The sequence below is a fragment of the Haliotis asinina genome, chromosome 4, assembly GCF_037392515.1.
Source record: "Haliotis asinina isolate JCU_RB_2024 chromosome 4, JCU_Hal_asi_v2, whole genome shotgun sequence".
Lineage (NCBI taxonomy): Eukaryota > Metazoa > Mollusca > Gastropoda > Lepetellida > Haliotidae > Haliotis > Haliotis asinina.
In genome coordinates, this window is record NC_090283.1 from 26,988,566 (window position 1) to 27,015,884 (window position 27,319).

At 38.9% G+C, this 27,319-nt stretch overlaps 1 protein-coding gene across 2 annotated transcripts in view; it reads right to left on the reverse strand.

Moving 5' to 3' along the window:
* Positions 1-27,319, reverse strand: part of LOC137281457 (diacylglycerol kinase delta-like) — a 153,606-nt gene that overhangs the window by 19,693 nt on the left and 106,594 nt on the right. For both annotated transcript variants that reach the window (XM_067812695.1, XM_067812696.1), the window contains 19 exons: positions 21,156-21,291; positions 16,764-16,873; positions 11,310-11,435; positions 10,914-11,093; positions 10,312-10,394; positions 9,091-9,199; positions 7,985-8,124; positions 7,495-7,552; positions 6,615-6,709; positions 6,187-6,289; positions 5,816-5,887; positions 5,589-5,714; positions 4,920-5,007; positions 3,898-4,071; positions 3,390-3,575; positions 2,867-2,984; positions 2,173-2,442; positions 1,411-1,456; positions 347-460 (listed from right to left, as the gene is read on the reverse strand). In XM_067812695.1, coding sequence (XP_067668796.1) covers positions 347-460; positions 1,411-1,456; positions 2,173-2,442; positions 2,867-2,984; positions 3,390-3,575; positions 3,898-4,071; positions 4,920-5,007; positions 5,589-5,714; positions 5,816-5,887; positions 6,187-6,289; positions 6,615-6,709; positions 7,495-7,552; positions 7,985-8,124; positions 9,091-9,199; positions 10,312-10,394; positions 10,914-11,093; positions 11,310-11,435; positions 16,764-16,873; positions 21,156-21,291 — 2,334 coding nt within the window. The remainder of the gene's footprint in view (positions 1-346; positions 461-1,410; positions 1,457-2,172; positions 2,443-2,866; positions 2,985-3,389; positions 3,576-3,897; positions 4,072-4,919; positions 5,008-5,588; positions 5,715-5,815; positions 5,888-6,186; positions 6,290-6,614; positions 6,710-7,494; positions 7,553-7,984; positions 8,125-9,090; positions 9,200-10,311; positions 10,395-10,913; positions 11,094-11,309; positions 11,436-16,763; positions 16,874-21,155; positions 21,292-27,319) is intronic.

A 27,319-nucleotide genomic window follows, 5' to 3' on the forward strand; every position in this document is an offset into this window, starting at 1 on the left:
TCTGGAGTACATCATCACTCCATCAAGGTTCTGGAGTACATCATCACTCCTTCATCAAGGTTCTGCAGTCTTTCGTTCCTCCTTCATCAAGGTTCTGGAGTATATCATCACTCCTTTATCAAGGTTCTGGATATCCATATCCATATAACGAAATGTTGTGTTCCTCCCTCATATATGGTTCTGCATGAGGGTCAATACCATGAACCTCCTCCCAAAATGTCATTTCATTATAAACAGTCCTACTAGAGTACATGCCACCCAACAGACATAATAAAGTGATCTGAAGATCAGAGGAAATCATTACCCGATATCTTGCATACCCACATGTTATTACAACCACACTTACCTGACAGATTCGATGATGTTGAATGTCGATGACCCTTGACACAGCCATTTGCACTCCCCCAAACACAGCTACCACTTCAAGAATCTTGTCATCAAAGCTTGGGGCAGTGAAGTTCTGGAACAGTTTCAATTCCATCAATTTTTTTTTTCAAACATACTATGGCATCACGGTGCACTGCATCATGAAACCAGCCAGGTAAAAGCCAAGAGTGGCTTCTGGCTTAATCAACCAAATACTGCATAGTCAGCAGATCTGTACCATTCACTCCACAGTGCAGCATGAACATGCCACCTCATCAGTGAACTGCCTTACATCAAAAGTCTACACTCAATTTTGCAAATGTAATCACTTTCTTCAGTCAACTGTTCTAAAACTAGATTTTGCAAAATATTCCATTCTGTTTTAAGGTACTGTTTACACATGAACAGATGTATTGTAAAACAAATTCATACCGTTGAAAACATAATTGCCATGCATTTAATTAATGACAAAACTTGGAGACATTGGGCAAACTCTTAACAAAACTTTAAAACAAAACACAGATGTTCACATGGACAATATAAGAGATTTGTTACATCATCCTCGTGCATTTCATCTGCCAAAGGTTTGCAGCTGGTTCAAACAAGTTAATTCAGTAATTCTTCTTTGATGTGCATACATAACATCTGTGACCAACTCAAGTGAGTCTTAAGTTTTGATGGTCAGTATTATGTATTCTTAATTCACACATGGGAAGTATTTCTGATCTAATTTGTCTTCATGCATATGGAACATATAAAGACAGCACTGTATGTGAAAAAATAACAAAATAGAAACCTTCTGAAATCTGACATTTGCTCGGCCAAGCATTTTCCATCTTGACTGAGAAGTTAAGTTCAAATGATAAGATCTAAGGAGAGTCCGTCACATCTTGGCAGTGACTTCAATTTTAAGAAACTTTAAATTGATTAATGAGATCAACTAAGAGGTACAGACTGTGAAATCATTACTGCTTAATAATTCATACAGGATGTTAACATCGTGAACAACATAGATAATAAAATAATAAAGTGAAGTGTTCTTACTATATCTTCTTTGGTACCACCCCAGAAATTTGCCCCTCCACCATAACTGAAAATAGACAGAAACAGTATATACAGGCAGAATGAGAAAATAAGCAAATAAATACACAGAACACTAACTACTTTCCTCTGACCAGTGGATACTGGGGACAGAATGTTCTTCCCTCAGATCAGATATTCAGACAGGGATTATATGTTTTGGCACAGGCAGCATTATTAAAATGTCTTGACAAACCAGTGGATTGACATGAGCAAGGATCAGCAAATGATTGGCAATTCTGTCCTATCAGTGAGCACTTGTACCTAAGCAAATAACAAGCCAACCAATCAGCACTTGCACCACACATACTGGCAATAATGCCGAGTCAGTTAACAAGCACACAATCTAAAAGACATATTCTTGATCCAGTCAGCTAAAAACTCCAATCAGCCAAAACCTGTGCCCAAAATACCAACACATGTCCCAAGTCAACTTCTATCCTTTAACAATCAACAACTGTGCCAAAACAACTGACACATATGTAAGACAAGTATATGGAAGGCAGCTTTGTGTTATACAAAATAAGAAGTTGCCATCCATATGCTTGTCTAATATATTCATCAACTTCTAAATGCCTTTCAAGAATTTTAAATGACACCTGTTGAAACAACAACTGACAACTGTGCCCAGACAATCAACAGTCCTGCCTAATGTGTCATCTGTTTGTCTTCATTCTTGCTGTCAGTGATGTCATCATACCTGAAACTACTTTCCCAGCAACTGACCTTGGAATGTTAAGAATGACGATCCCCTTGAGACTTGGCAGTGGAATTCTCTGTCCATCGCACTCCAGGAGAACTCGCTGGTCCAGGTTTTTGAAGGTGCGGTGCAGGATCTCCTTGCTGGCCAGTACTCCATACCACATCAGATTCTTCGTCCGACTCCGGCACTTCTCCGGGTGCTCGTCCCTCTTCATCTGGAACTCCAGGTTTATCTTGGCATCGAGACCAATACCAAAGTAGTTGTTCATGACACACCTCTCTGTGTACAGCTCTCTGAAGGGCACACAACAAGAAATATTTCACTGAAAGTCTTTAAAAAACCAAATCTGACATAAGTACAATTTCGACATTAGTGCATATTCATTTTCAAGTCCCAACAGATCTCATATGTAATATTCATCTTACACAGACTTAGTGCTGAATTGGCAATATTTCAGCCATAATGTAACCACGTTCAAGCAATCATACACGAGATGTCACAACAAATTTCATGGAAGGATAACAATATATGGAATAACAACTTCCTCATTACTGGGTGTGACCTTTCTGGGGTAGGTTCTAACATTTTATTAAGCAAGTGTTAAAACTTCCACCGACATGACATTCTCACTGTAACAAAGAAGTTGTTCATCCATATATTGTTTTGCTTCCTTACTTCTCCAACTACTGAATGCCTCTCAAAAAAGTTAAATCTTACGGAATATCTTCTTCTAATAGCGGTGATGCTGCTGCACAGAGAGCGTCAGCATTGGCCAGGAGCACCTTGCTGATGAAGCTGCCTCCACCCAGAGTCTTGGCCAGACTACTGCTCATCCCTGTTGCAGACAACAAGGCTGCTTCATTTGTTTGCATTTATTTAAAAATTGTTCCGATTCGTTTTGCATTTTTCATCCTCATCAACACCATAAGACATTTCTACATTATAAGGAGTCAGAAATTTCATCAAGAATCACAGTTTACAAACACATGTACATTTATCATCCACTGAAAAGCAGATTCTGTTCTTGCAGACATTAGTAAAAATTGTGATGGAAGATCACAACAGCAAAAATCTAATACAAACTTTAAAACTGCGTTACTTCAATTTTAGTCAATAAAAACGTATAGATACAAGAAATATTTTTATCCAATAAATATTAATCCAAATAATCCAGAGGGAGAGTCAAACAGCCTGATTATTTACTGGTCCCCTGGTCCAGATCAAGATGGCTGCCACTTACCTGGCAGCATCATATGGTGGTCAAGGATAGGCAGTCCAAGAGTTGGGGGGACATTGAGGGTGTCCTTGGAGGGGCTCCTGTCACGGCCGCGGCTACAGAGGTTGGAGCCCACACTGGCGGAGCGGTTAAAAGTGCTCATGCTGCTGATCCTACGTGACGACGGACCTCTTGGAGAGCGAGACCCATCTGACACAAATTATGTTACATATAACAAATGTAAGATACATGTTGTGAAATATCCCAAATTTTTGTGCCATCTTAACCAGAAATTCAGTTAGACAATATATAACAATAATATATAGGTAATGATAAAATTATAATGATAACATATCAACAATAGAGTGTAAACAAGCAGTTATGCTGTCTGTGCCCAGAAGCTTACTGGACTGGAAGAAATAGTACAAGATTCAACCCATGGGCTACAGATGAGCTATGACGTAATGAGACAGTAACTCATAGAAAACACAATAAATAGTATCACATATTTAAAAAGTGGTAACATATTCACCTATGCGACTTGGAGCTGGTGGAGGCGGCGGTGGAGGTTCCATTGTAAATATTGAGAAGCTTGGTGCCGATCGAGACGTTGTCCCATCTGTCAAGCCAGCATTCTCCAGGTCCCGATTATCTGCCCCTGCCCCAAGCATCATCTGCCGTGTCTGCTCATTTTGTTCATCAACAGCTGCAATGCAAGGGCTCTGTGTGAATCAGTGTTGCTGCAGCACTGCCTGTATTCATGGGTCAGCAAATCCTATAGGCATGAAGACCCTGAGTGAACTATGACCAATCTATGTGGGAAATCTCAGGTCAAACTCATCAGCTTTCCTGAATGATTCAGCTTTTTAGATTACCACAAATTTAGAAGTTTCTCCAGGACAAAATAGGAAACCTGGACTGCATGCCACTGAAAAAAGTAACTCATAACTATGATGGTCCTAAGCATGAGTCATGATCACTTAAGACCCATGAAGATCTGGGTGAGAACTGATCTTCAGTAACCCACGCTTGTCATAGGAAATCACTAACAGGATCGGGTGGTCAGACTCACTGACATGGTGACACATGCCACTGTATCCTAACTGCCTAGATCAATAATCATGATGTTGATAACTGGACTGTCAGGTCCAGAATTAATTATTTACAGACCGCCGACATATAGCTGGATATGACTGAATGCTGGGTTAAACAACAACCAATCAGTTATGATCACATCAGCAATATGGAACAACAATACTCAGTACAAGACACCTCACATCGCTGTGTAGTTGCAAGTGCACTCAAGAAGTACAGGCTATCATCAAATATCCACAATATACACAGCAATACCTTTATTATTTTATAGTCAGGGCTGCAAGGTTGTGCTAGTTTTAGATAAACATATCAGAGTTGCAGTTCTGAATGCTTAACTCACTGTTTCCAAGAACATAGAAGCCTCAGCAGTGTTGGGTGTAGAGGAAAGTTCTGAGACCTCAGAGTTCATGTTATGGCTACACTACTGAGACCAAATTGTTTCAAAGGAACTGATCCTACCTTTTTCTGTGTGCTCTATAATCTGACGCACAGCTTTCTTCAAGCTGTTGGCTCGTGACATCAAAGCATCTCGGGGTCGGAATATGGCCTGAAGAAACACAGGGGAACATCATGTAACACATAACAATGCATTTGAAAAACATTACGTCACATGTAACAAATTCTGTCCCGCTACATGAAATTAATAACTGGTAATTATGTTTATGGTTTTAAGACTAAAATTTGCATGCAGCAAAGACAGGTTGTTTGATTCTGGCACAGTCAGGCTGGTATGGCTCATCATCAGCTCAGGTAACCTTGGCGCCCTCTAAAGGCAGTCCAGACAGCAAATGGGAATTCTCACATGAATCACTGCTTAGTCGAAACCACCAAGAGCTTTACGGAGAATGTAGACTGCCTAACACTGCAGATTTCTACATTACCCAGTGGGTCAAAAGAGCTGTGGTTCTGGTAGAGAATCCAGGCACTCTCTTTATCGCTTGGCAACTGCCCTGGATCAGGAGGTACAAAACCAACGCACCAAGAACAATGGGGAGTCAGGATGAGTGCAAGGAAGGGGGGGGGGTATTGTTTCTACATAATAATAATAATTACAACAACAACAACAACTTCTTTCCTCACTACCAGCTTCCTACCAACTTGTAAACAAACCACTACTAATTGGCTTACAGGTCTGACTTTGATGGGCCCAGTTATCTCCCCTGGAACGATGTCTCTCTCTGGGGAGCCAATCACAGGCTCCTCAACAGGCTCCTCCAAGGGTTCCTCCACAATCTCTTCCTCTTCCTCCAGCTCCTATAACAATCCAGACATTACGAAAAGCATAATTCAACAATGATTAGAAAACTATTGTAAAAAAATATCTATTTATTGCAAAAGTTAGCCTGTTTACGTACCTCTGTGGAAACCTTTGATTCCTGGTTGAGGGTCTTCAACAACCCTTCTAGTTTTTCATTTAACACAGCACACTGCAACAAACAATCAGTTGAATATATATCCTTCTGCTAGAACACTGGATTGCCAACAAAACAGATTGTCTCCCTTGGAGTAAAAAAAGGACAAACATGAGTTATGCCCCTTTGACTATGGAGATTTCTGAATGTTCTTCGCACATGGAAGCAGACACAAGAAAAGTTGGAGCAAATAACCATGTCACAGTTGACAGCCTTCAGATATGTTACACAATTACAAAATGTAACGCTTGAATTCTCATTTACAATAGGGTCCACAACCATCACCATCATCATCATCATCATCAGATCCCTACCTTCATGGCTATTGATTCTCCCTCAGGTTCTTCCTTCTCAGGCTCCTCTTCATGAGAGTCTCCTACTTTGGCTACAAAATCTTTGACAGTTTCACATAAAACTCTGAAAACATAAAAACAACATCCTTTCGTTTAAACTGGAAAATGAAATCAAATACTAACCACCAAATTTTGAGATAACATTTAACAATTTAAGACACACATCATACCCATGTGGAAACTCGAACCCGGGTTGATGTAGGTTGATGGAGTGAGTGAGTGAGCGTGATTGAGTGAGGGTGGGAGTGAGGGAGCAAGTGAGTTTACTTTTACGCCACTTTACGTAATATTCAAGCAATATGACATTGGGATACCTGATACAGGCTTTAAACATTGGGAAATTAAACCCTCTATGAAGGAGGATCAGCAAAGCTGAAGTAGGGACTCACTTGGCAGAGGATATCACAACCTGATGATCTTCGGAATGAAGTATTTTGGACAGATGGGCAGCGACCGAGTCCTCATATTGGGAGATGGGATCAGTCTGTACAAGGAGAGAAGGCAACATTACAGCAAGGCTGAACTGAGCAACAACATCATGAGGCCATCTGGCAAACCCATTTCCAAAAGTGACGATCATTCCCACAAAATGTGTTGATGCCAAATGAAAATATTGGGACGTGTCCTTTGAAAGCAATGTTCCATCAGCCTGGCCATCTAATTAAATGTACCATTCAATTGATTGACCAAATGAATAAAATGAACCAATCACATTTCATCTTAATGAACCTTTTTCAACATTATTTACTATTTAGGTAGCTTTTATAGCAAATGTACACAGTATAAAATATAAGCAGTTCTTGACCTTGTACCAGTCATTGTTGTAGATATTTAGAGAATTTATCTCTATACTACAATTATAAAGAACAGATTAACAACTCCTCTGGTATTTGATGACTTAAAATGCCACCAAACTGCATCAAGATTTGTTCATATTTCAGTCACCACTGACACATAGAACTGCTTGATAATTATCATTTGATAATCATTATCACCATTAGTATTATCACCAAAAAGACAAGAATGATCATTCTACTGGTATTTGATATTTGTATTTTTGTGACTGAATTTTGACCGGTTGACTGAACTAATACGTCATCACTGAGCTTCACTGTTGACAACTATATGATAATATTTTAACAGAAGTCAGTGAAGTGGTGATTAACACATTTTGTCAAATGACTCGTTTCAACCCCACTTATCCTAGATACTGGTACAGGCCTTGATGTGAGGTGGGCTGAACCTCCTCTCGACTCAGGAAACACGCACCTGTTGAGACAGTTTTCTTGGGGGCGGCATTGTTCCCTCATACGTCCATATACTCCAGCTAAAAGAGATATTGTAGTATTAACCAATAGTATTAGAATTAATCAATATATTTCAAGCTGTTTACTTTTAAGGACTTGCATAATTATCTGGTCACATATTTTCAAGTACAATTTCACTCTCAGGGAAACACTGTACATTCTAAAACAACAGTGAGGCACTTTCGTTAAGTGATGAATTACACCCTAGTCAATGTACTGTTATATCACTAATGTTATTAAAGTAATGTAATTAAATCTGAACAGATGAAACCAGATTCGTTGATTGCATGACATCAAATCCATCAGACTGTGAGGTAACACAGCAAGACCAAACATTACTTAACTCATAGTCAGTCAGTTCTAACAAAAGGCCATGTAGTGGAGCCCCAGCCTCTGGAATTCATGTGAGCACAGATTCTTAGAGAATAGTAACCATGGCAACCAATACTCACCGGTCTAACATTTTGATCTGAGCATGCTCCAGCTTCTCCAAAGCAGCCGGAAGTTGCGTGTCATCATCAAACGCCGCCCCCCACCCTAGGACTCGCGCCAAGTCATTCCCCGTCCCAAACGGTAGCACCCCTATTTGGCACTGAAACATCACAATGTTAAAATCAGCATTGTTGATCCATACAACTAAAATATTCTTCAGTTTCTCACATACAATAAAAAAAATTCCATTCCTTAATCTCTACTCTACCTCTACTTCAGTAGATAGTGATTAATTAATCGAAGTCATTCAGACATATATAATCACGTTATATACATCTGATTTTCCAACACAGTACATATGTTTTTTTCAATCTTATTAACATGGTTATGGATGGTGGCAATAAACATATTGGGTTGGAAAATCAAATTTTTTATTTAAAACCTCATTCTGTGCAGTCAGTTTTAAATCAATTAATGAGAGCAGTATTATAATTTTGTTATATATCTCTAATTTTCCAACACAGTATCTAACAGATATACTATATATTATTTATCAATCACAAAAACTATTTACTATTCCTTAATCAGATACATGTTATTATAAATATTTCTCAATCACAGACTATTTACAATTGCTAAATCTGATAGATGCACTCAGTTTTATATCAATTAAAGAGAACACTATTATAATTTTGTTATATATCTCTAATTTTCCAACACAGTATCTAACAGATATACTATATATTATTTATAAATCACAAATACTATTTACTATTCCTTAATCAGATACATGTTATTATAAATATTCCTCAATCACAGACTATTTACAATTACTAAATCTGATAGATGCTATTAAATATTTCTCAATATCACAGAGACAATTTACAATTCCTTAACCTGATACATGCTATTAAATATTCCTCAGTATCACACAGAATACTTACTGTTTCTCAAACTGATTAAATTAAATATTCCTAAGTCTATTTACAATACCAAGTATATTTGCAATCCCACACGTTCTTAAATATTCATTTCAAGTAAGCACTTTCTTGGACATTTAATCACAATTTGTAACATAAAACTTTCCTCCATACAAAACCATCTTGAGAGCAGTAATACAACCAACCTGTCGATGTAGATCTAGTTTGTCGATCTCAGATAGCACCCATCCAATACTGCCATCACCTCCACAGATGAGAATACGGAAGGAATCAAATTTTTGGAATAATCTCAGCCTGAAATACAAAACAATGTCATTCACATACAGAAGACAACTAGAACTGGACAGCATTTTTGAAGAAGTCACTTTGCATGAGCTGGGTGTAACACTGTTTTGAATAGTATTTTAGCTACATTCAATCATGTCAGCTTCTCTCCTTTCCGTTTCCTAGCCCCTGACTGTTTGTTCGTTTGTTTGTTTGTTGTTGTTTAACATCACAATCAGCAAAATTCCAGCGATATGTCGTCTGTCTGTAAATAATCAATGATAGGAAGTCAATCAAAGTGATCAACAGCATGAGCATCAATCACCACAAATGGGAAATGATGACAATGTGTCAACAAAGTCAGAAGTCTGACCATCAGATGCTCTTAATCATACCTTACAAGAAAAGTTGCTGAATGGAGTGAGAAAGATTAGTTTTATGACACACTCAGCAATATTCAAGCTATATGGCGGAGTCAGTACATAATCAAGTCTGGACCTGACAATCCAGTGATCAACAGCATGGGCATCAATCTGTGTAACTGGGAACCAATGACATGTGTCAATCATGTGAGTGAGTTTAACCACCCGATCACGTAAGTCGCCTCTTACGACAATCATAGTCACTTTTGTGGCAAGCATGGGTTGTTGAAGACCTTTCCTACCTCAGATCTTCATGGGTCGGGATGCTAAAGACAATGGCATTTTACCATAATGGTTCACATGTAAACAAATATCATTTTTTATTATTTATTATTATTTATAGTTGGGCAAAAGTATACATCTGAGCAGTGGATTGAATCCCTTATACAAGGCCATGGAGAAAACAGGCTGTATGTGGACTTCTGAGAGGAAAATAGTAAGACTAGTACATGGATGACATATTTTTATTGCCTAACACGATGTTTCTGGGCTACTTCTTGCCTCTTATTACCTTCAACTTCTAAATGCCTCTCGAGTATCTCTTCTGAGAGGGAAAATTAATCCATTCAATGCTGCTCTTAAGCACAAAGCTGCACATGGTTCATACATGTCTGAAAGTCACATGACACAGTTCAGTATCTGTTTCGTATTAATTTGTTTGTTTTAAATGATGTCCAAGCATTTGCTGACTGAGAGTGAGAAAGAGACAGTCCAACTTACCCTGGGTATGGGCCTCCATTCATGAGATCAAAAACCTGAGCAGGATTCAACAGCTGCTTAAATCTTCGTAAAAATTTTACTCCCTGAAAAATAATTAATACGATAATAATCTACAAAATACAAAGCATAATTTTAAAAATTACTGAAACTTTACCAACTGTCTTTTCCAACATGCATATATTCCTGATTTTACAGCAATTTTCAACTCTAAGGTATTACCTGGCAACCCGATCAAAATAATATGTTTTTTGTGATCAAGCACTGATTAGTCAAGTTTCAACTCCACATTGCTCAATCTGCTGTACATTAGTCTTCCAATCATGTTTACAAAATAGACTAAGTGCTGAGATTGTTTCCAATCAGTTTCTGTCCACGATGACAAATTCCATCACTTTCTAACTTTACAGAAACATTCAACTTGTACTACATTTCAGATCCTGTTGGACATGGAAGTTTTTGTGTATCCCAATTTCGAGTTATCTAATCATTCATCATTCTCATTTGAACCCAAATGGGCTGTATTGTCTTCCATGTGTGTCCATCTGTAGTCTTGCATCCCATGTTTCAACATGTACTACTGTACTGCACCGGTTCTGGCGTACCTGATTATCACCACTCTTGGTGTTGACATACACCAGCAGTGGGCTGGTCCCGGGGGGTCGTGTCGCCTCCCAATAGCCGTCTGAGTCAATGCTGTTAATAGCGATGGGAGGGAGCACAGACAAGCGGCACTGACCAAGGGGGCATTTCTTATAGAATTGTTCTTTACAGGATGTATGCACCTGAAAATATAGCCAGTTGAGAAAATCACTGTGAAAATGATAGAGAGAATTAATAAGTCAATAAATAAATCTCCAACTGGAACAGAACTCTGAAGACATTTATTTGCACATCTTTTTAACATCAAGTTGACAATGCAGGGGACATGCACTTAGCAACAACTGCATGGGACCCCTGATCCTGAAGCTGCAGCCCTGACCATGGATGTGTATACTCACCATAGCTCGACACCAGAGGCAACGCCAGTCCTGGAGGCGGAGAACGCTGCCGCAGGTTTTATCACAGACATTGCATTTAGCACTGACAGGTAGGTTGCCTTCTAACCACTGATGTGGTAATGAGATCTGAAACAGACACAAAAACTGCTAGAGACTCCTTCAATAGATTATAACTCTTTCAAGTCATTGATTCAGTTATAACATATAGTCTAACCACTGCATATTGAAGTAGGGGCAAGACGGACTCGCGTACATGATAAGATGTCGCCTAATTTGGTGAATCTACACATAGAGGTGTGATGATGACAGCGCAACGATATATATATATATCATATGGGGTAAATCCATCAGCTGGGGATCCTGGTATGGTGAAGGGAAAGAGTGAGTGAGTGAGTGAGTTTAGTTTTACGTCGCACTTAGCAATATTCCAGCTATATGGCGACGGTCTGTAAATAATCGAGTCTGGACCAGACAATCCAGTGATCAACAACATGAGCATCGATCTGCGCAATGGGGAACCGATGACATGTGTCAACCAAGTCAGCTAGTCTGACCACCCGATCCCGTTAGTCGCCTCTTACGACAAGCAGTCACCTTTTATGGCAAGCATGGGTTGCTGAAGGCCTATTCTACCCCGGGACCTTCACGGTAAATCCATCAGCAGGGGATCCTGGTATGGTGAAGGGAAAGAATTCAAATAGAATTGAAAATCATTTGATGAGAATGTCCCCTATGCCTCAATGATTTTTACTCTTGAATAAAAATAAATGGAATTTATTTTCAGAACTATTTAAATTATTTTTTCAGGACACACATAATCTCTGAAATGTATTCTTACTCAACCAAACAAATTTTAACATCAAAGTGAACTGGAATCTCTGTTGACCTTGATGATGTTTTCAGGTTTGGCGACATTGCACCATGCATCTTGGTTTAAGAAGCATGATGGCATCATGTAAGGCTTTCCTCTCTCATGGGCCAACAAGTCGTAACTAGAATACTGTTTACAGTGATGTTACACCCAACTCACTTGAACTATAGACAAAGTACATTCTTCAAAGATATTCAAATATGACAAACATCAGAACTGCATACAGTAAGCTTTAAATGACATCTGTAAATCTTTCTGAGACAGAAAACTGAAACAAGATAGCATTCCTTGTATCCCGGACTATATTGTATTTACAACAGAAAACCTACAAAACGTATCAGACCTGACTTCTTTGAGAGGCATTTTCCTCCACGTTGCTGAGAGCAATATCAGACCAGAGCTTTTGGACCAAATCAACATAAGTCACTGTTTACTAATCATCCAAATGTATCCTAACAATCATGTTAAAATAGGCTTCTCCCTTTCTCAACCTTATCTCAGAAATAACCACAAGGAAGTACTGCCAAGAACCCAAAATAAATATCAGTAGGTACAAGGGTGCACATAAAGAACTCGTTTTAGTGCTGCAAATCTCCCCTTCTACCTTTGTCCTACTTCCCTTGGGCACCTCTACCTTAATTGACTTACATCATAAATTAGGACTTGAGCCTGAAGTTATCACACACGGCATCAACACTGAATCTACAACACAAGCCTCCAGTCAAACCTGTCTGAATTCACACACCTCTAGAAAACAGTCAATCCCATGCCAAATGAAAGCTTGCTAGCACTTCCACAATTGTAAGCTACCTAGTCAGCTGCAGGCATTGCCAAATAGCACTAACTACTAATCATAGCCATACAGAATATCTTACAGGAAAGACTATGACTTAGCCAGTGTATTTCAGTTTGAATTGCCTCGGACAATCCTCAATCCTCAAGCCTCACTGATAATCGTCTTTAAACCAGTCCTTAGCCCAGTGATGCTGGTCCAGCCTCTGGGCAAATCTGACCCATTACCGGCTCGAGGACAAGCCTAGTTGGCATGCTCTAACCATGGCACGTGTCCTGATTGGGCAGTTCTTGCAACTATTCCGTGATAGGCCTTATTGTGTATGCTGGTTGCAGTTAGGGAGAATCAATGTGCCCGTGGGTACAGTTGCCAGCCAGTTTGACAAGACCTTCTGGCTTGTGAAGACCAATCTTCAAGAACTGCCATTCCCAAGAGAAACTCTGATCTTAACACCATACTGAAGGTCACATGGGCTCATCCGAAACTTGTACCAATTTGGTACTTTGCCTGCAACTTTATTTCAGACAGTGATACAGTACACTCTGTTTATCCCGAACGAAGGAAAATGCTAATAGTGAGAGAGTGAGTGAGTGAGTGAGTTTAGTTTTATGCTGCACGCAGGAATATTCCAGCTGTATGGCAGCAGTCTGTAAATAACCGAGTTTGGACCAGACAATCCAGTGACCAACAACATGACCATTGATCTGCACAATTGGGAACCGATGACATGTGTCAACCAAGTCAGCGAGCCTGACCATCCGATCCCATTAGTCGCTTCTTATGACAAGCATAGTCACCTTTTATGGCAAGCATGGGTTGCTGAAGGCCTATTCTAGCCTGGGACCTTCACGTGTCCATGCTTATAATGAACTAATAGACATGAAGAAGCATTTGTTTGGTTCCTGATAGTTGAAGCATACTTCAGACAAAACACACATAACAAACCACAATTACAACAAATACTAGTCCCTTTCAGTTCCATAAAACCATACTTTACTTTACATGTATTGTTCTTGCTCATAAAAATAGCAAAAAAAATATCAAAATTCAACTGAACATATCTCATCAATGCATGTATCACTTCAGCTATTTACTGGTTAACTGATGAAGGTTTCATGCACAAACTTTGAACTGTATGCTCAAGACATAATGTCTACCTTGACTATAAACATAGGGAATATTTTACACAGAAATCACAAAAATACTTAATTTCAAATTTTGCAATTTGAGCAATCATGACCAGGAAGGACTACAACTAAAGCTGAAATATGTTCAACTAAAACTGACTTAACATCTATCATAATGAGAGACCAGATATAAATACTTCATAGTTTCTCAATCTTGAGTTAAGTACAAAGATGAGTTAGCATATGGACGTCGAGTCAATGTTCAGCCATGTTCATCATTGGAGGTACCATCACTCAACATGAAAAGAATATCAATTCATGCCACTTTTAAACCTGCCTATATGAACCACCACTATGATAATATAGGAGCTAGAGACATTCTGATCTGGGATACAATGTGAAACAAAATAAGAAACTAGACCCTGAGACCATGCCGCTTTTAAATCTGCCTATATGAACCACCACTATGATAATATAGGATCCTAGAGACATTCTGATCTGGGATACAATGTGAAACAAAATAAGAAACTAGACCCTGAGACCATGCCGCTTTTAAATCTGCCTATATGAACCACCACTATGATAATATAGGATCCTAGAGACATTCTGATCTGGGATACAATGTGAAACAAAATAAGAAACTAGACCCTGAGACCATGCCGCTTTTAAATCTGCCTATATGAACCACCACTATGATAATATAGGATCCTAGAGACATTCTGATCTCGGATACAATGTGAAACAAAATAAGAAACTAGACCCTGATACCATGCCGCTTTTAAATCTGCCTATATGAACCACCACTATGATAATATAGGATCCTAGAGACATTCTGATCTGGGATACAATGTGAAACAAAATAAGAAACTAGACCCTGAGACCATGCCGCTTTTAAATCTGCCTATATGAACCACCACTATGATAATATTGGATCCTAGAGTCATTCTGATCTGGGATACAATGTGAAACAAAATAAGAAACTAGACCCTGAGACCATGCCACTTTTAAACCTGCCTATATGAACCACCACTATGATAATATAGGATCCTAGAGACATTCTGATCTGGGATACAATGTGAAACAAAATAAGAAACTAGACCCTGAGACCATGCCGCTTTTAAACCTGCCTATATGAACCACCACTATGATAATATAGGATCCTAGAGACATTCTGATCTCGGATACAATGTGAAACAAAATAAGAAACTAGACCCTGAGACCATGCCGCTTTTAAACCTGCCTATATGAACCACCACTATGATAATATTGGATCCTAGAGACATTCTGATCTGGGATACAATGTGAAACAAAATAAGAAACTAGACCCTGAGACCATGCCACTTTTAAACCTGCCTATATGAACCACCACTATGATAATATTGGATCCTAGAGACATTCTGATCTGGGATACAATGTGAAACAAAATAAGAAACTAGACCCTGAGACCATGCCGCTTTTAAACCTGCCTATATGAACCACCACTATGATAATATAGGATCCTAGAGACATTCTGATCTGGGATACAATGTGAAACAAAATAAGAAACTAGACCCTGAGACCATGCCACTTTTAAACCTGCCTATATGAACCACCACTATGATAATATTGGATCCTAGAGACATTCTGATCTGGGATACAATGTGAAACAAAATAAGAAACTAGACCCTGAGACCATGCCGCTTTTAAACCTGCCTATATGAACCACCACTATGATAATATTGGATCCTAGAGACATTCTGATCTGGGATACAATGTGAAACAAAATAAGAAACTAGACCCTGAGACCATGCCGCTTTTAAACCTGCCTATATGAACCACCACTATGATAATATAGGATCCTAGAGACATTCTGATCTGGGATACAATGTGAAACAAAATAAGAAACTAGACCCTGAGACCATGCCGCTTTTAAACCTGCCTATATGAACCACCACTATGATAATATTGGATCCTAGAGACATTCTGATCTGGGATACAATGTGAAACAAAATAAGAAACTAGACCCTGAGACCATGCTCCACTGGATGGATTTTTTTCTTTGACTAGCTCAACAAGGCTGCATAAAATAATGAAATGTTTCTCTGACACATTTTATTCAAAAGTGATGAGGGAGGTAGGACATTTTGTAATTTTTTACAGAAAAAAAGTGACGAGGGAGGGACACATTTTTCTTCTCTCAGAAATACAGTTTGGAAAGTTTAGCACATGTTAATAAGTCACAGATTGAGTCACACTCGCTTTTACAGACACTCATTCTTATAGTGGACAAACAGATGATCGGGATGCAACATTATTTTTTTAAAATGGCAATAAAAAAATGGTTATGCAAACAAATAAGTAACGCATTGATGCCTGAGAAACAGTTCGCTCTTTTTGTTTAGCCCAGTGGTACAAGAATCTACATCATAACTTCGCACTCATGGCATAAAGAATATGTAATCCGTAAGATTTGTCTCTCCTCCACTGAGGTATATGTTTGTAATGAATTATTATCTCCAATTTCAAGACAAATAAGACTTTGCACTTAAAGTCAAATGTTTTCTTTCATTTTTATTTAGACAAGCATGTCCACCCGGTATCCACTATATACGTTTGTGTAAAATCAAAGAAAAATTATTTGTTAGAAGTCTATTCCAGAATAGTTTTGATAAAACAAAACTTACTCCCTCCTCCTCTTCCTCGATGATGTCTTTCCCAATTGATGACAGAGACGTCCACTTGCAGTCTGTTGGAGCACGGACCGCACATCGCTTATGAGCTTTGAATTTACAAACTGAAAAATAAACATAACAGTAACATTGATGCTCATGATAGCAATCACTAAATTGTCTGGTCCAGCATTGATTATTTATGAGTTGTCTTCATACAGTCTGAATATCTGTGAGTGTGCCATTGAAAGGACAACACACACAGATAACAGCAAGATTTTTTATCAAACCCCCCAAACATTTGCTAGTTTAGTATTTTCCCAGGACACGATGACTCTTCAGATTAGAACAATCTTATATGTTTTCACAGCTAACAACATGATTCTCCACAAATGAATGCGTAAACATTCACAAAACCAAGGACAATGTCTGAGATAAATTCGTCTGTGTGGGACAACTATTGCACAACACAAGACAGCAGCATCTCTAGGCTGTATCTGCCAACAAAGCACACATTACACCAGATACAGCCATGGAGTACCATCTGACTCATGGTAACATCATCACGCGATGCTTTATGTTACAACTTTCCTCATCACCATATTGGGTTGAAACAGTACAAAGAGATCACATCCACAAACGACCAACATTATCGGGTTCTGTATGTGACAGCAGAATCCATATTCTTTGCAAACAAGACAATATCCAAAGAAGATAACATAGGACTAGCACTTTGGCAACCATAAGTTTTCAGTTGTCGGTATGAAATAAGAAAGCTTTCAATTTCTTTTAAAATGAATTCCTGAACCCTCAATGTAGCAAATACTGACTTGATACTGCAATTTGTTTGTTGAATATTTAATACTGCATACTCATTGCAAAATACTGAAAACTGATTGTTGCACTCTGAATAGTGCACACTGAATACTGCATACTGCATACTGCATACCGATTACTGCATTCTAAATACTGCACAAAGTACATCATACCTAAGCTCATGAATAGTAATACTTATGCTTCTCCTTATCTAACCAGCCCTACTTTACCTTTTCTGGACTGATGATCCAATATTTGCACCAGATTCACATTTAAAGAGCATTTTCCTGCATGAACTAAATCCATGCCTTCTTAAAAAAACATTCTTCACAAAACAAATAGAACTGGTAAATATTGATACAAATGATGCTCATCAGTTCGATAATCATACAGCAAGGATTGTCATGCAACCAGCAGGTCATATCGCGGCTCACAAGTGACACAGAAAGTCAGGCATAACTGCAGACGTTTCTGTGAGAATTTCTGCTGGAAATGGAACAAAATAAAAGCTTTTTTCTTCTTCTCTGACTAACCATATACATGTACTTTCTTTTCCAAGAACAAGAACCCTATCTGCCACTTCTCCTCACAGACCCTGTGTCAAAGCCTTGGTCCTTATACAAGTATTCACTAGTTAGACAGCGTACCCCACCATTAAACAAATATCAATTCATTTTCACTTGATCAGAGAAATCTATAATTTTGAAAATTTATGCAATTATGCATTTCAATGCACGTTTCCAACTCTGCTGTACACCTGAACAACATTGTGCATTGAAGGTGCTGCAATAGTGCAACACCCAAAGACACTCGTGTCACTCCCTAATCACTGCCCGACTATATATATCGCCTTGTAATTTGAAGCCAAGTTGGACTGGCCTGGACAGATTATGTGTCCTTTGTGTAGTCTGACTTCTTGAGCCAACGACAGGCGTGCTCCCTGGACATCGCTGATGAAAATATCTACTGTAAAGGTCAAACCTACACGCAGGTAGTAAGTCGGCTGGCAAGTAGGTTCGATAGCACTGCGTTTATAGCTGGAGCCAACAAGACACATGGGATCATGCTGGCAACAACAGTGTCATTTGCCGCTGATTGAAGCACACTGATTTTTTTCTAAATGTGACAACCAATTGTTTTTTACCTCCACTGAATTTGTCTTTATGTTCTGTCTGCTTCTCTCTGGTGGTGGATGGGGAAGGGTGGTCGGACGGAAGGGATAGTTGTTATCTTGTCTCTTGTTATTTCCAGTGACTGCTTATTGATTGCAAACTTTGGACACGTTTAAGGTTTTCTTTAAAAGCATTGTCATGTTTCCTAAGCCGGATTAAAATTCCTGTTAGCATGTTATTCCCAACTGTCATGTTATTTTCCACATTATCCCCTATTTTCGGGTTTCTCTCTAGTGTCACCTAACTCTTTCTGACATGTTAGCCCCCATGATGAAAGTCCTAAAGACATGTTTTTCTCTACTGATCTCATATATTCACTGCTGTGCTATCCCTACCGATGTGTAATTCCTACATACATGTTATTCCCTAATATGCTATTCCAACAGAGATGACTTCCCTACTGACATGTTATTCCCTACTGTGTTATCCCTACTGACATGTTATTCCCAACTGCACTATATGAACAGACATGCTATTCCCTAGAGTGTCATATGAACAGACATGTTATTCGATAAAAATGTGTTATATGATGACATATTTAATTATCCCTACTGACATGTTATTCCCTACTGTGTTATCCCTACTGACATGTTATTCCCTACTGTGTCATCCCTCCTGACATGTTATTCCCTACTGTGTCATCCCTCCTGACATGTTATTCCCTACTGTGTTATCCCTACTGACATGTTATTCCCTACTGTGTCATCCCTCCTGACATGTTATTCCCTACTGTGTTATCCCTACTGACATGTTATTCCCTACTGTGTTATCCCTACTGACATGTTATTCCCTACTGTGTTATCCCTACTGACATGTTATTCCCTACTGTGTCATCCCTCCTGACATGTTATTCCCTACTGTTATTCCCTACTGTGTTATCCCTACTGACATGTTATTCCCTACTGTGTCATCCCTCCTGACATGTTATTCCCTACTGTCTTATCCCTACTGACATGTTATTCCCCACTGTGTTATCCCTACAGATTCTTCATTCCTTGCTGTGTTATCCCTATTAACATGTTATTTCTTAGAGTGCTATATTTCATGTGTTATCCCTACAGTTATTCCTTGCTGTTATCCCTATTAACATGTTATTTCTTAGAGTGTTATATTTCATGTGTTATCCCTACAGTCATGACATTCTCTACTGGGTTATCTCCACGAACATGTTATTCCCTATGTCACTATTCCAACAGACACTATATTCCATGCTATGTTATCCCTACCAACATGTTATTTCCTAATGTGTTATCCCAACAGACTTAGACATGATCTCCTGTCACTCACTCACACATAGTACAGATTTATCGAGACCGCAATACAGGTTACTTGCAGCCCCAATACTATGTTAAAGTTCCTCTGAAACTTAAGAAAACCAAGTATTTTAAAGAACGAATTTTGAACAAAATTACTTCTTACTCAAAATAAATTCCACTGGCTAAATTCTAGTGTACAATCCTGACTAAATCATTGACATTTTCTCAACATCCTACACATTAAAATAAATAACAACCAGCCAAACTATACCTCCTCCCAAAAGTTAACAAACATGTTACTTCAAAAAGTTTTTGTCCTTGCTTCACTAAGGTCAATCCTCTTGAACGAACGCAGTCCACCGATATTGATCTTGCCCCTGGCAGTTACCTATGATATTACACTAACAGATACTTACGTTTAATTGCTGGTATTGAATTGGTCAGGTGACCATGATCAAGTATATGAGAGCTACTTCCTGTGTGGCACAGACTGACTGTGCACCTATTTGCTGCTATATCCTGACATATCTACACGCTAATGTCAACATGAGCTGGGTTGGGTACAAGCAGCAGCAGACAATGATGAGGCCAAACTAAAGACTGGACACATGGACAGTGTAAGTTGGGGGCCAGGGAAATGATAGAGGCAGAAGGCTTTCTAGACTTCCAGAACTGGGGCAAATGATGGCAGTAGAAGACTTTGTGGAATACAAGAAGTTGGGCCAGAAAAATTATGGAGGCAGAAGGCTTCCTGGAATTCAAGAATTGAGGTAAAGGAAATGGCAGAAGGTTTTGTGGCGTACACAGATGATGGAGCCCGAAGACTTTGTGGATTTCTGGAGTGCAAGAAGTGGAGTCAGATAAATGATGGAGGTAAGAAGACTTTGTGGATTTCTGGAGTGCAAGAAGTGGAGTCAGATAAATGATGGAGGTAGAAGACTTTGTGAATTTCTGGAGTGCAAGAAGTAGAGTCAGATAAATGATGGAGATAGAAGACTTTGTGGATTTTTGGAGTGCATGAAGTGGAGTCAGATAAACGATGGAGGCAGGAGACTTCTTGCAGTACAAGACACTGAGAGCTTGGGTGGAAGCCCGAATGAGTGGGGAGGAGCTACAGAATGTCAGCAACAAAGTACATTCAGACTAATAACAAATGTACTCACCTTCACAGGACAGGCCATGTGATGTGACCCCTGAGAGAGCCTCCCGGCATACATTGCAGTACGTAGGGCGTGCATGGGAGCAGGCATACCAGTTGTGTTGTCCTGACATCATCTCTGTGTGACTAGTAGTACCCTGCTGTGGGTGCGGAAGAATACACACATCATCAAGGGACAACACAGGCAATATAAAGCTCTATCATTGATATCTGGGTGTCCTGACATCTTAATGTGATGACAGAACCCTACTGTGGGTAGTAGCAGGGTTATAACTAGGGTGGATGAAGGTGGGAGGGTGGAATCATCAAAGAGTGGAAGGTATCAAGGTTGGAATGACTGAGTGTGACATTTTAAGGGGGGACTGTCACAGTGGTAGGATTTGGGGTGGGAATGTCAGAGTGGTGAGAATGGGATGGGAATGTGAAAGGGGTGGAAGTGCCACAGTGGTAGGTTTTGGGGGCGGGAATTGCTGTGGTAGGGTTTGGGGTGGGAATGTGATAATGGGACAAATTGGGGTGGGAATGTCACAGTGGTAGGTTTTGGGGTGGAAATGTCATAATGGGACAACATAGGGTATGAATGTCACAATGGTAGGTTTTACAGTCGCAATGTCAAAGTTTAAATGTCAGAAGCACTGTACAGAGAGAATGAGGAAATATTCAGTATGGATTTGTGATCAGGGAATGGGGAGTTTAGATCACATTTACCAGATCCATACAAGAACGTAATCCTGTCAGTATTGACGCATGACCTTCAGAGCAATACAATATACTCTGACCAAAGCAATTCAAATTCAATACAAAATAATAAGTGTTCACTCGGCACCTTAGACGGCAAACAAACGTACTAACACAGTCCTGGAGACGCCCACACCAATGAACTATTATATGCAGCAGGGCAACGACCACATAACACGTACACAATACAAGCTTTCAATGATATACAACTGTGTCGGGTGGGTCAGGATTGGTGAGGATTGGTGAGGATTGGTTCGAGGGAGGGAGGGAGGGACAGGGGGTTGAGGATTGATTCAAGGGAGGTAACTCTGGTTACCCCCTATACAAGCCATTGTCTAACACATGTATCACACTACATGCATATATATCTTCTTGCAACATGACCAGTGTATGGTATGACATACAATTCCACACAAGGGTAGGAATACTTTTTCCATATTTGGTGAGATATCCATATACAACAAATGTCTTGACACTGATAGCAAGACAGAGGCTCTACCTATGATATAGACTGCCTGGTCATACATTCATACTTCTGATATTATCATTATCAAAGGCAAAAACATGAACCATGGCCTAGATTCTGAAAGCTCTCTTAGAGGTAAGAGGGACGTAAGTTAATGTCAGTGCATGGCATTTACGACCATCTTAACACAAGGAGTGCTTTGAAAATCTAGGATCTAGTAATGATGATACCAAGGAATAACCTTAGATATAACCATTCTTGAACTGTGAAATGTACAATGCCTCTTGAAAGTGGTAAAATGGAACCAATGTTACATTTGGCATTTTCGATTCAAGTACTTGTGGTGTGGTAGCATGTGTTCCTGTGCACAAAACTCAGGCCAGTCCAAGTTAACACCATCGAGCTCAGACAGTCCTTAGATGGGTGACTGTGTTTGGCAACTTGACTCCTGAGAGTTTCTAGGACTTCAGTCCTGCCCCACAACGAAGTACATGACACATGTGGTCTCACCTTAGGCAAGTGAGTTTGTTCAAAATTGCCTCTGTTCACTCAGCAGAAAATGGGTACCCGGTGGGACATGTCATGTAATCACTAACCTTCTGGCGCCTAACAGGCAGCTTGGGTTAACTCGGGGTGATAATAATCAGATTTGATTGGGAGCTTCAAGAATGCATTATGCATGGAGTAATGCGCATGATAAATGGACTAATATTATTACTTTATCGAGTGGACTCTCACGCAGGATTCGAACCCTAAACCTGTAACATTACCCACACAGCCACCAAGGCTTTCTCCTTCAATCCCAAACATAGTATGTGTTACCTGTTAGTACAACACCCACTAATTACCTTCCCATTGATACAGTGACACATTATGAGATGTTAACATTTGTGCAAAACAAGGGATCAAGCAACCCAAACCATATCAACAGCAAACCATCATCTTCCCTTTAGACCATTGGCAAGATCTATTTCATGGCCTAATATTTCAACTTTCGTAAAAACCCAAGAATCAAAAACATAACAAGATTAACAACAGTAAGTGATGAAATACAAATACTGGCAATAGACATTAAACAGTATTATTTCAATACTACACATGTAGATATTCAACACAGTACAGGAATATATTTGACAGAGTATTATTTCAATTCTGTACAGGTATATATTCAACACAGTATTATTTCAATACTGTACATGTATACATTTGACACAGTATTATTTCAATACTGTACAGGTACATATTAAACACAGTATTATTTCAACACTATACACGTAGATATTCAACACAGAATTATATCGATACTATACATGAAGATATTCGACAGTAAATTTTCACATACAGATCCGGAATCATACACCCTTAATGCACCCTACCTTAACATCCAACCATCACCTACCCTTTCCAACACTGGAGCACTTCCAAAACATGTATATAATGTGTGGGTCGTGTTAGTGCAATAATACTTGGATAATAAGCAAACTCATCACCACTACAGGTTCCCCATCCAGGGCGTGGTCGCAATCCTCCACATGGCTTGCTAGCGGTAATGGAAAAGCAATACATGCACGAAGGCTGCAGCGTACGATCTATTCTTAAACATACTGTGCATTTCACATCATGCTCACAGAAACTATTTGATGGACAACAGATGCAAATATCAACAATAGAATCAATATTGTAGAATTTGCAAATGCATGTGACTTTATTCAACAAGAAGAGCATGTTAACGATGAATTGAAACTATATTTAATTGTTCATGTAATTATTCATAGATTCTAATGTTGTTGTTAAGCAAGAAATACTGCCTTTCACAGAATAAAAGAATTTGTATATATATATAAATATTGTCATCATTTTTCATCACCTCAACTTCAAGAATGCCCATTAAAGAAGTGCATAGATCAATGCTTTTAATGCCGCCTGGTCCTGAGTTGATTATTTAAAGATTTCCCTCAAGAATAATAAGTGCAGCGTTAAACATCAACAAACATATTCCATTGATAGGTGTCACTATTTCCAAGCAGTAATAATAATGAATCACACATCAAAATGTATAAATACATCCTACATTGTTGAAAATGTTCAAAAAATTCAAAACACATAAAAAAATGAAAAAAATACACAAAGCTACAAAGCTAGAAATGTCTTTTGGCAGTCTTAATACTAAACTTCTGAATCTAAAGAAAGAGTTATCCATAACTTTCCTTTATCATATCTAACGACTGATGCCACTGACAAGAAAAGAAGTCTTATTAAACGTTTTGCATTGGATTTGTGTGTATTAAGCAAGTGAACAAAACAAACCACTTACACATACATGTTCTTCATAAACTGTGTTGGTGGAGAACTCTGGCTCGACATCGAGTTCCGAGTCCTCACCACTGTTGGGATCATCCAGCCTTGAACAGGCGCAAACAAAACAGCCTCGGACAGACTGCAGCATTTTCAAATGATCAATGCTTTTATCACGCTTTCAGTCCAAGGTGTGTGAAAACCTAAGTGTCCATTGTGTTTCACAAGTTTCTCCACCAGTTAGGAAGCTGTTATTAAATATTAAAATGTCAAGTCAAATTTAAACAAATTTAGACCCATTCTTCTTCCTAAAATTAGGTAGAACTTTCTTTTATTCTGAGGTCATGCTTGCAAATAGTTGCCATTTAACATGATACTAACAAGATGAAATGCTCACAATGATGAAGCAGTGAATGGATGAGATGAAGAAGAGATGAAGAAGAGATGAAGAAGAGATGAAGAAGAGATGAAGAAGAGATGATGAAGAGATGATGAAGAGATGAGATGAGTCAGTGATGAGGGGCTGAGTAAATTTTGGTTGACAAAATTTATTGGTGGTTTCAAGCAATATGGCACACGATAAATATATGAAATCAATATAAAAAAAACTTCTGTGAGAAAATGTTCTAGAATATATTTTCACACTCTCAGTTAAAGTTCCAATCAAAATATTCTAACCTCAAAATGAAACTCCATCTATCAAAATTGTAAAATTGTACGCACAAATTCATTTACACTGTAGTATAAAACTACATGATTTGCTCAAAACTTTATTGGGAATTTATTAAATCTCGTAGGGGCTTTGTGTCTACACAACTACATAATGACTAACTCTTCTTCCAGATACACAGTTAGCCTGATAAACATCTTGTCAACTGCCTAGGCAGTTGGGTTCAGGAACTTTTTGATAGGTATTTCGATCTTAGTTCTCACACAGGCACAAACAGTAATGTCTGTTACTTTGATGGAAGCATTGTTGCTGAAAAACCAAGGTTCATCACACAGACCTGGGATTCAAACCTGAGCAAAGCATCCTGGCATGGGTACGGGGAAGTAATTCCACAACTGGCAGCACCTAGGACCACTAGAGCAAGGTGCCCTTCCAATGATTACAAAGTATGAACAATTTCAAAGTGACTTGTTCTGTGGGTCTAGTAACAAAACAAAATGAATGACTTAATCTGGTTTCACTTGACTTTCAGCAATATCAAAGCAAGATCTCTGTTCAACTCATACTTACAAAAAATGTCGAGATACTGTTACTTGACTGAAATAGTCATCAGATCTGTGATCCTGCTTGCCCTGCATGTTAAACCTATTGATCTGGCTCTCTACAAGCAGTTAACACACTCTATCAACATGCATTCCAATATACCATACAGATATGTCATGATCACCTCCTAATGTGATTACATGCTTAACGAGCTTTACTCCCACATCAAAGAACTCAGGTATGCAGGTAGATTTGAACCAGGCAAACCAATGTTGAGCAATGAACCACAAATGGGGATTGTGAGTCAGCACCTTGGTCACTTCGATATTCTATGTTAACAAGGAAACAAAGACAGCAACATCCCCTGCAATGGTAACATACAAAGTTCACTTCAATACCCCTGCAAAAAGAGTTGTGTGGCTTAAGAAACCTTCAGTACCAAAGAGTGATAAATCAGTGTTTCTAACAACCCAGAATCACATTTCAATTACATCAAGGCAGGTCAGCTAAATGTGGGCACAAGTCCGAAGTGACCGAGTGAGTGAGTGAGTTTAGTTTTGCGCCACACTCAGCAATATTTGAGCTATATGGTGGCGGTCTGTAAAGTATCGAGTCTGGACCACACAATCCAGTGATCAACAGCAGAAGCATTGATCAGAGCAACTGGGAACCGATGATATGTGTCAACCAAGTCAGTGAGTCCTACCACCCAGTCCAGTTAGTCGCCTCTTATGACAAGCATCGTCGCCATTTGTGGTAACTCAGGTTGCTGAAGACCTAATCTATCCGGGCAACGGGCAATCAGAACTCTGATGTATACAACAAACAAGCATCATGGTATATGGCACTGCCAGAACTTTATGAGACTTCAGTTTGGGTTTTGCCACTTTTAGGAATATTCCAGCAATATCATGGCAGAATAGACAAGGAATGGGCAGCTAGATGAATGAACAAAATCTAGCATTACTTACACTTACTGTGCGAAGTAGTTTCCAAATATTGCCAGCAAGCAGGGCTAGCTATTCCTGAATGCTACTAGCTATAACTCATTAACCCGAAATTTCAATGTAGAAACGAAATAAAACCTTACAAAAAGGTAAAATACCATTATTTATCACTCTATAATCTTACATGATTAAAAAGTGTGTTCGAACTTAACAAATCAGAGAGAGTGATACATTAAAAAAACGATACCACGAAAATTCACTAGCCAGTCAGACTAGTGACTATGAAGATTTACTCGTCCGACTGGATTTTTGTGAGCCACAGACTACAGGCTATTTCGCAAAGTGCTTATAAAACTTGCAAGGACCATCTAATTTGTTCACATTCAAATAAAACACTCCCATGCTTTCTGTTACCTTATTTATTTATTTATTGTCTTGCTAAACAGTTAAACTACAGTGCTATGACAGAATGAGATGGTTATTTGATCAGTATATAATGAGATCTTGAG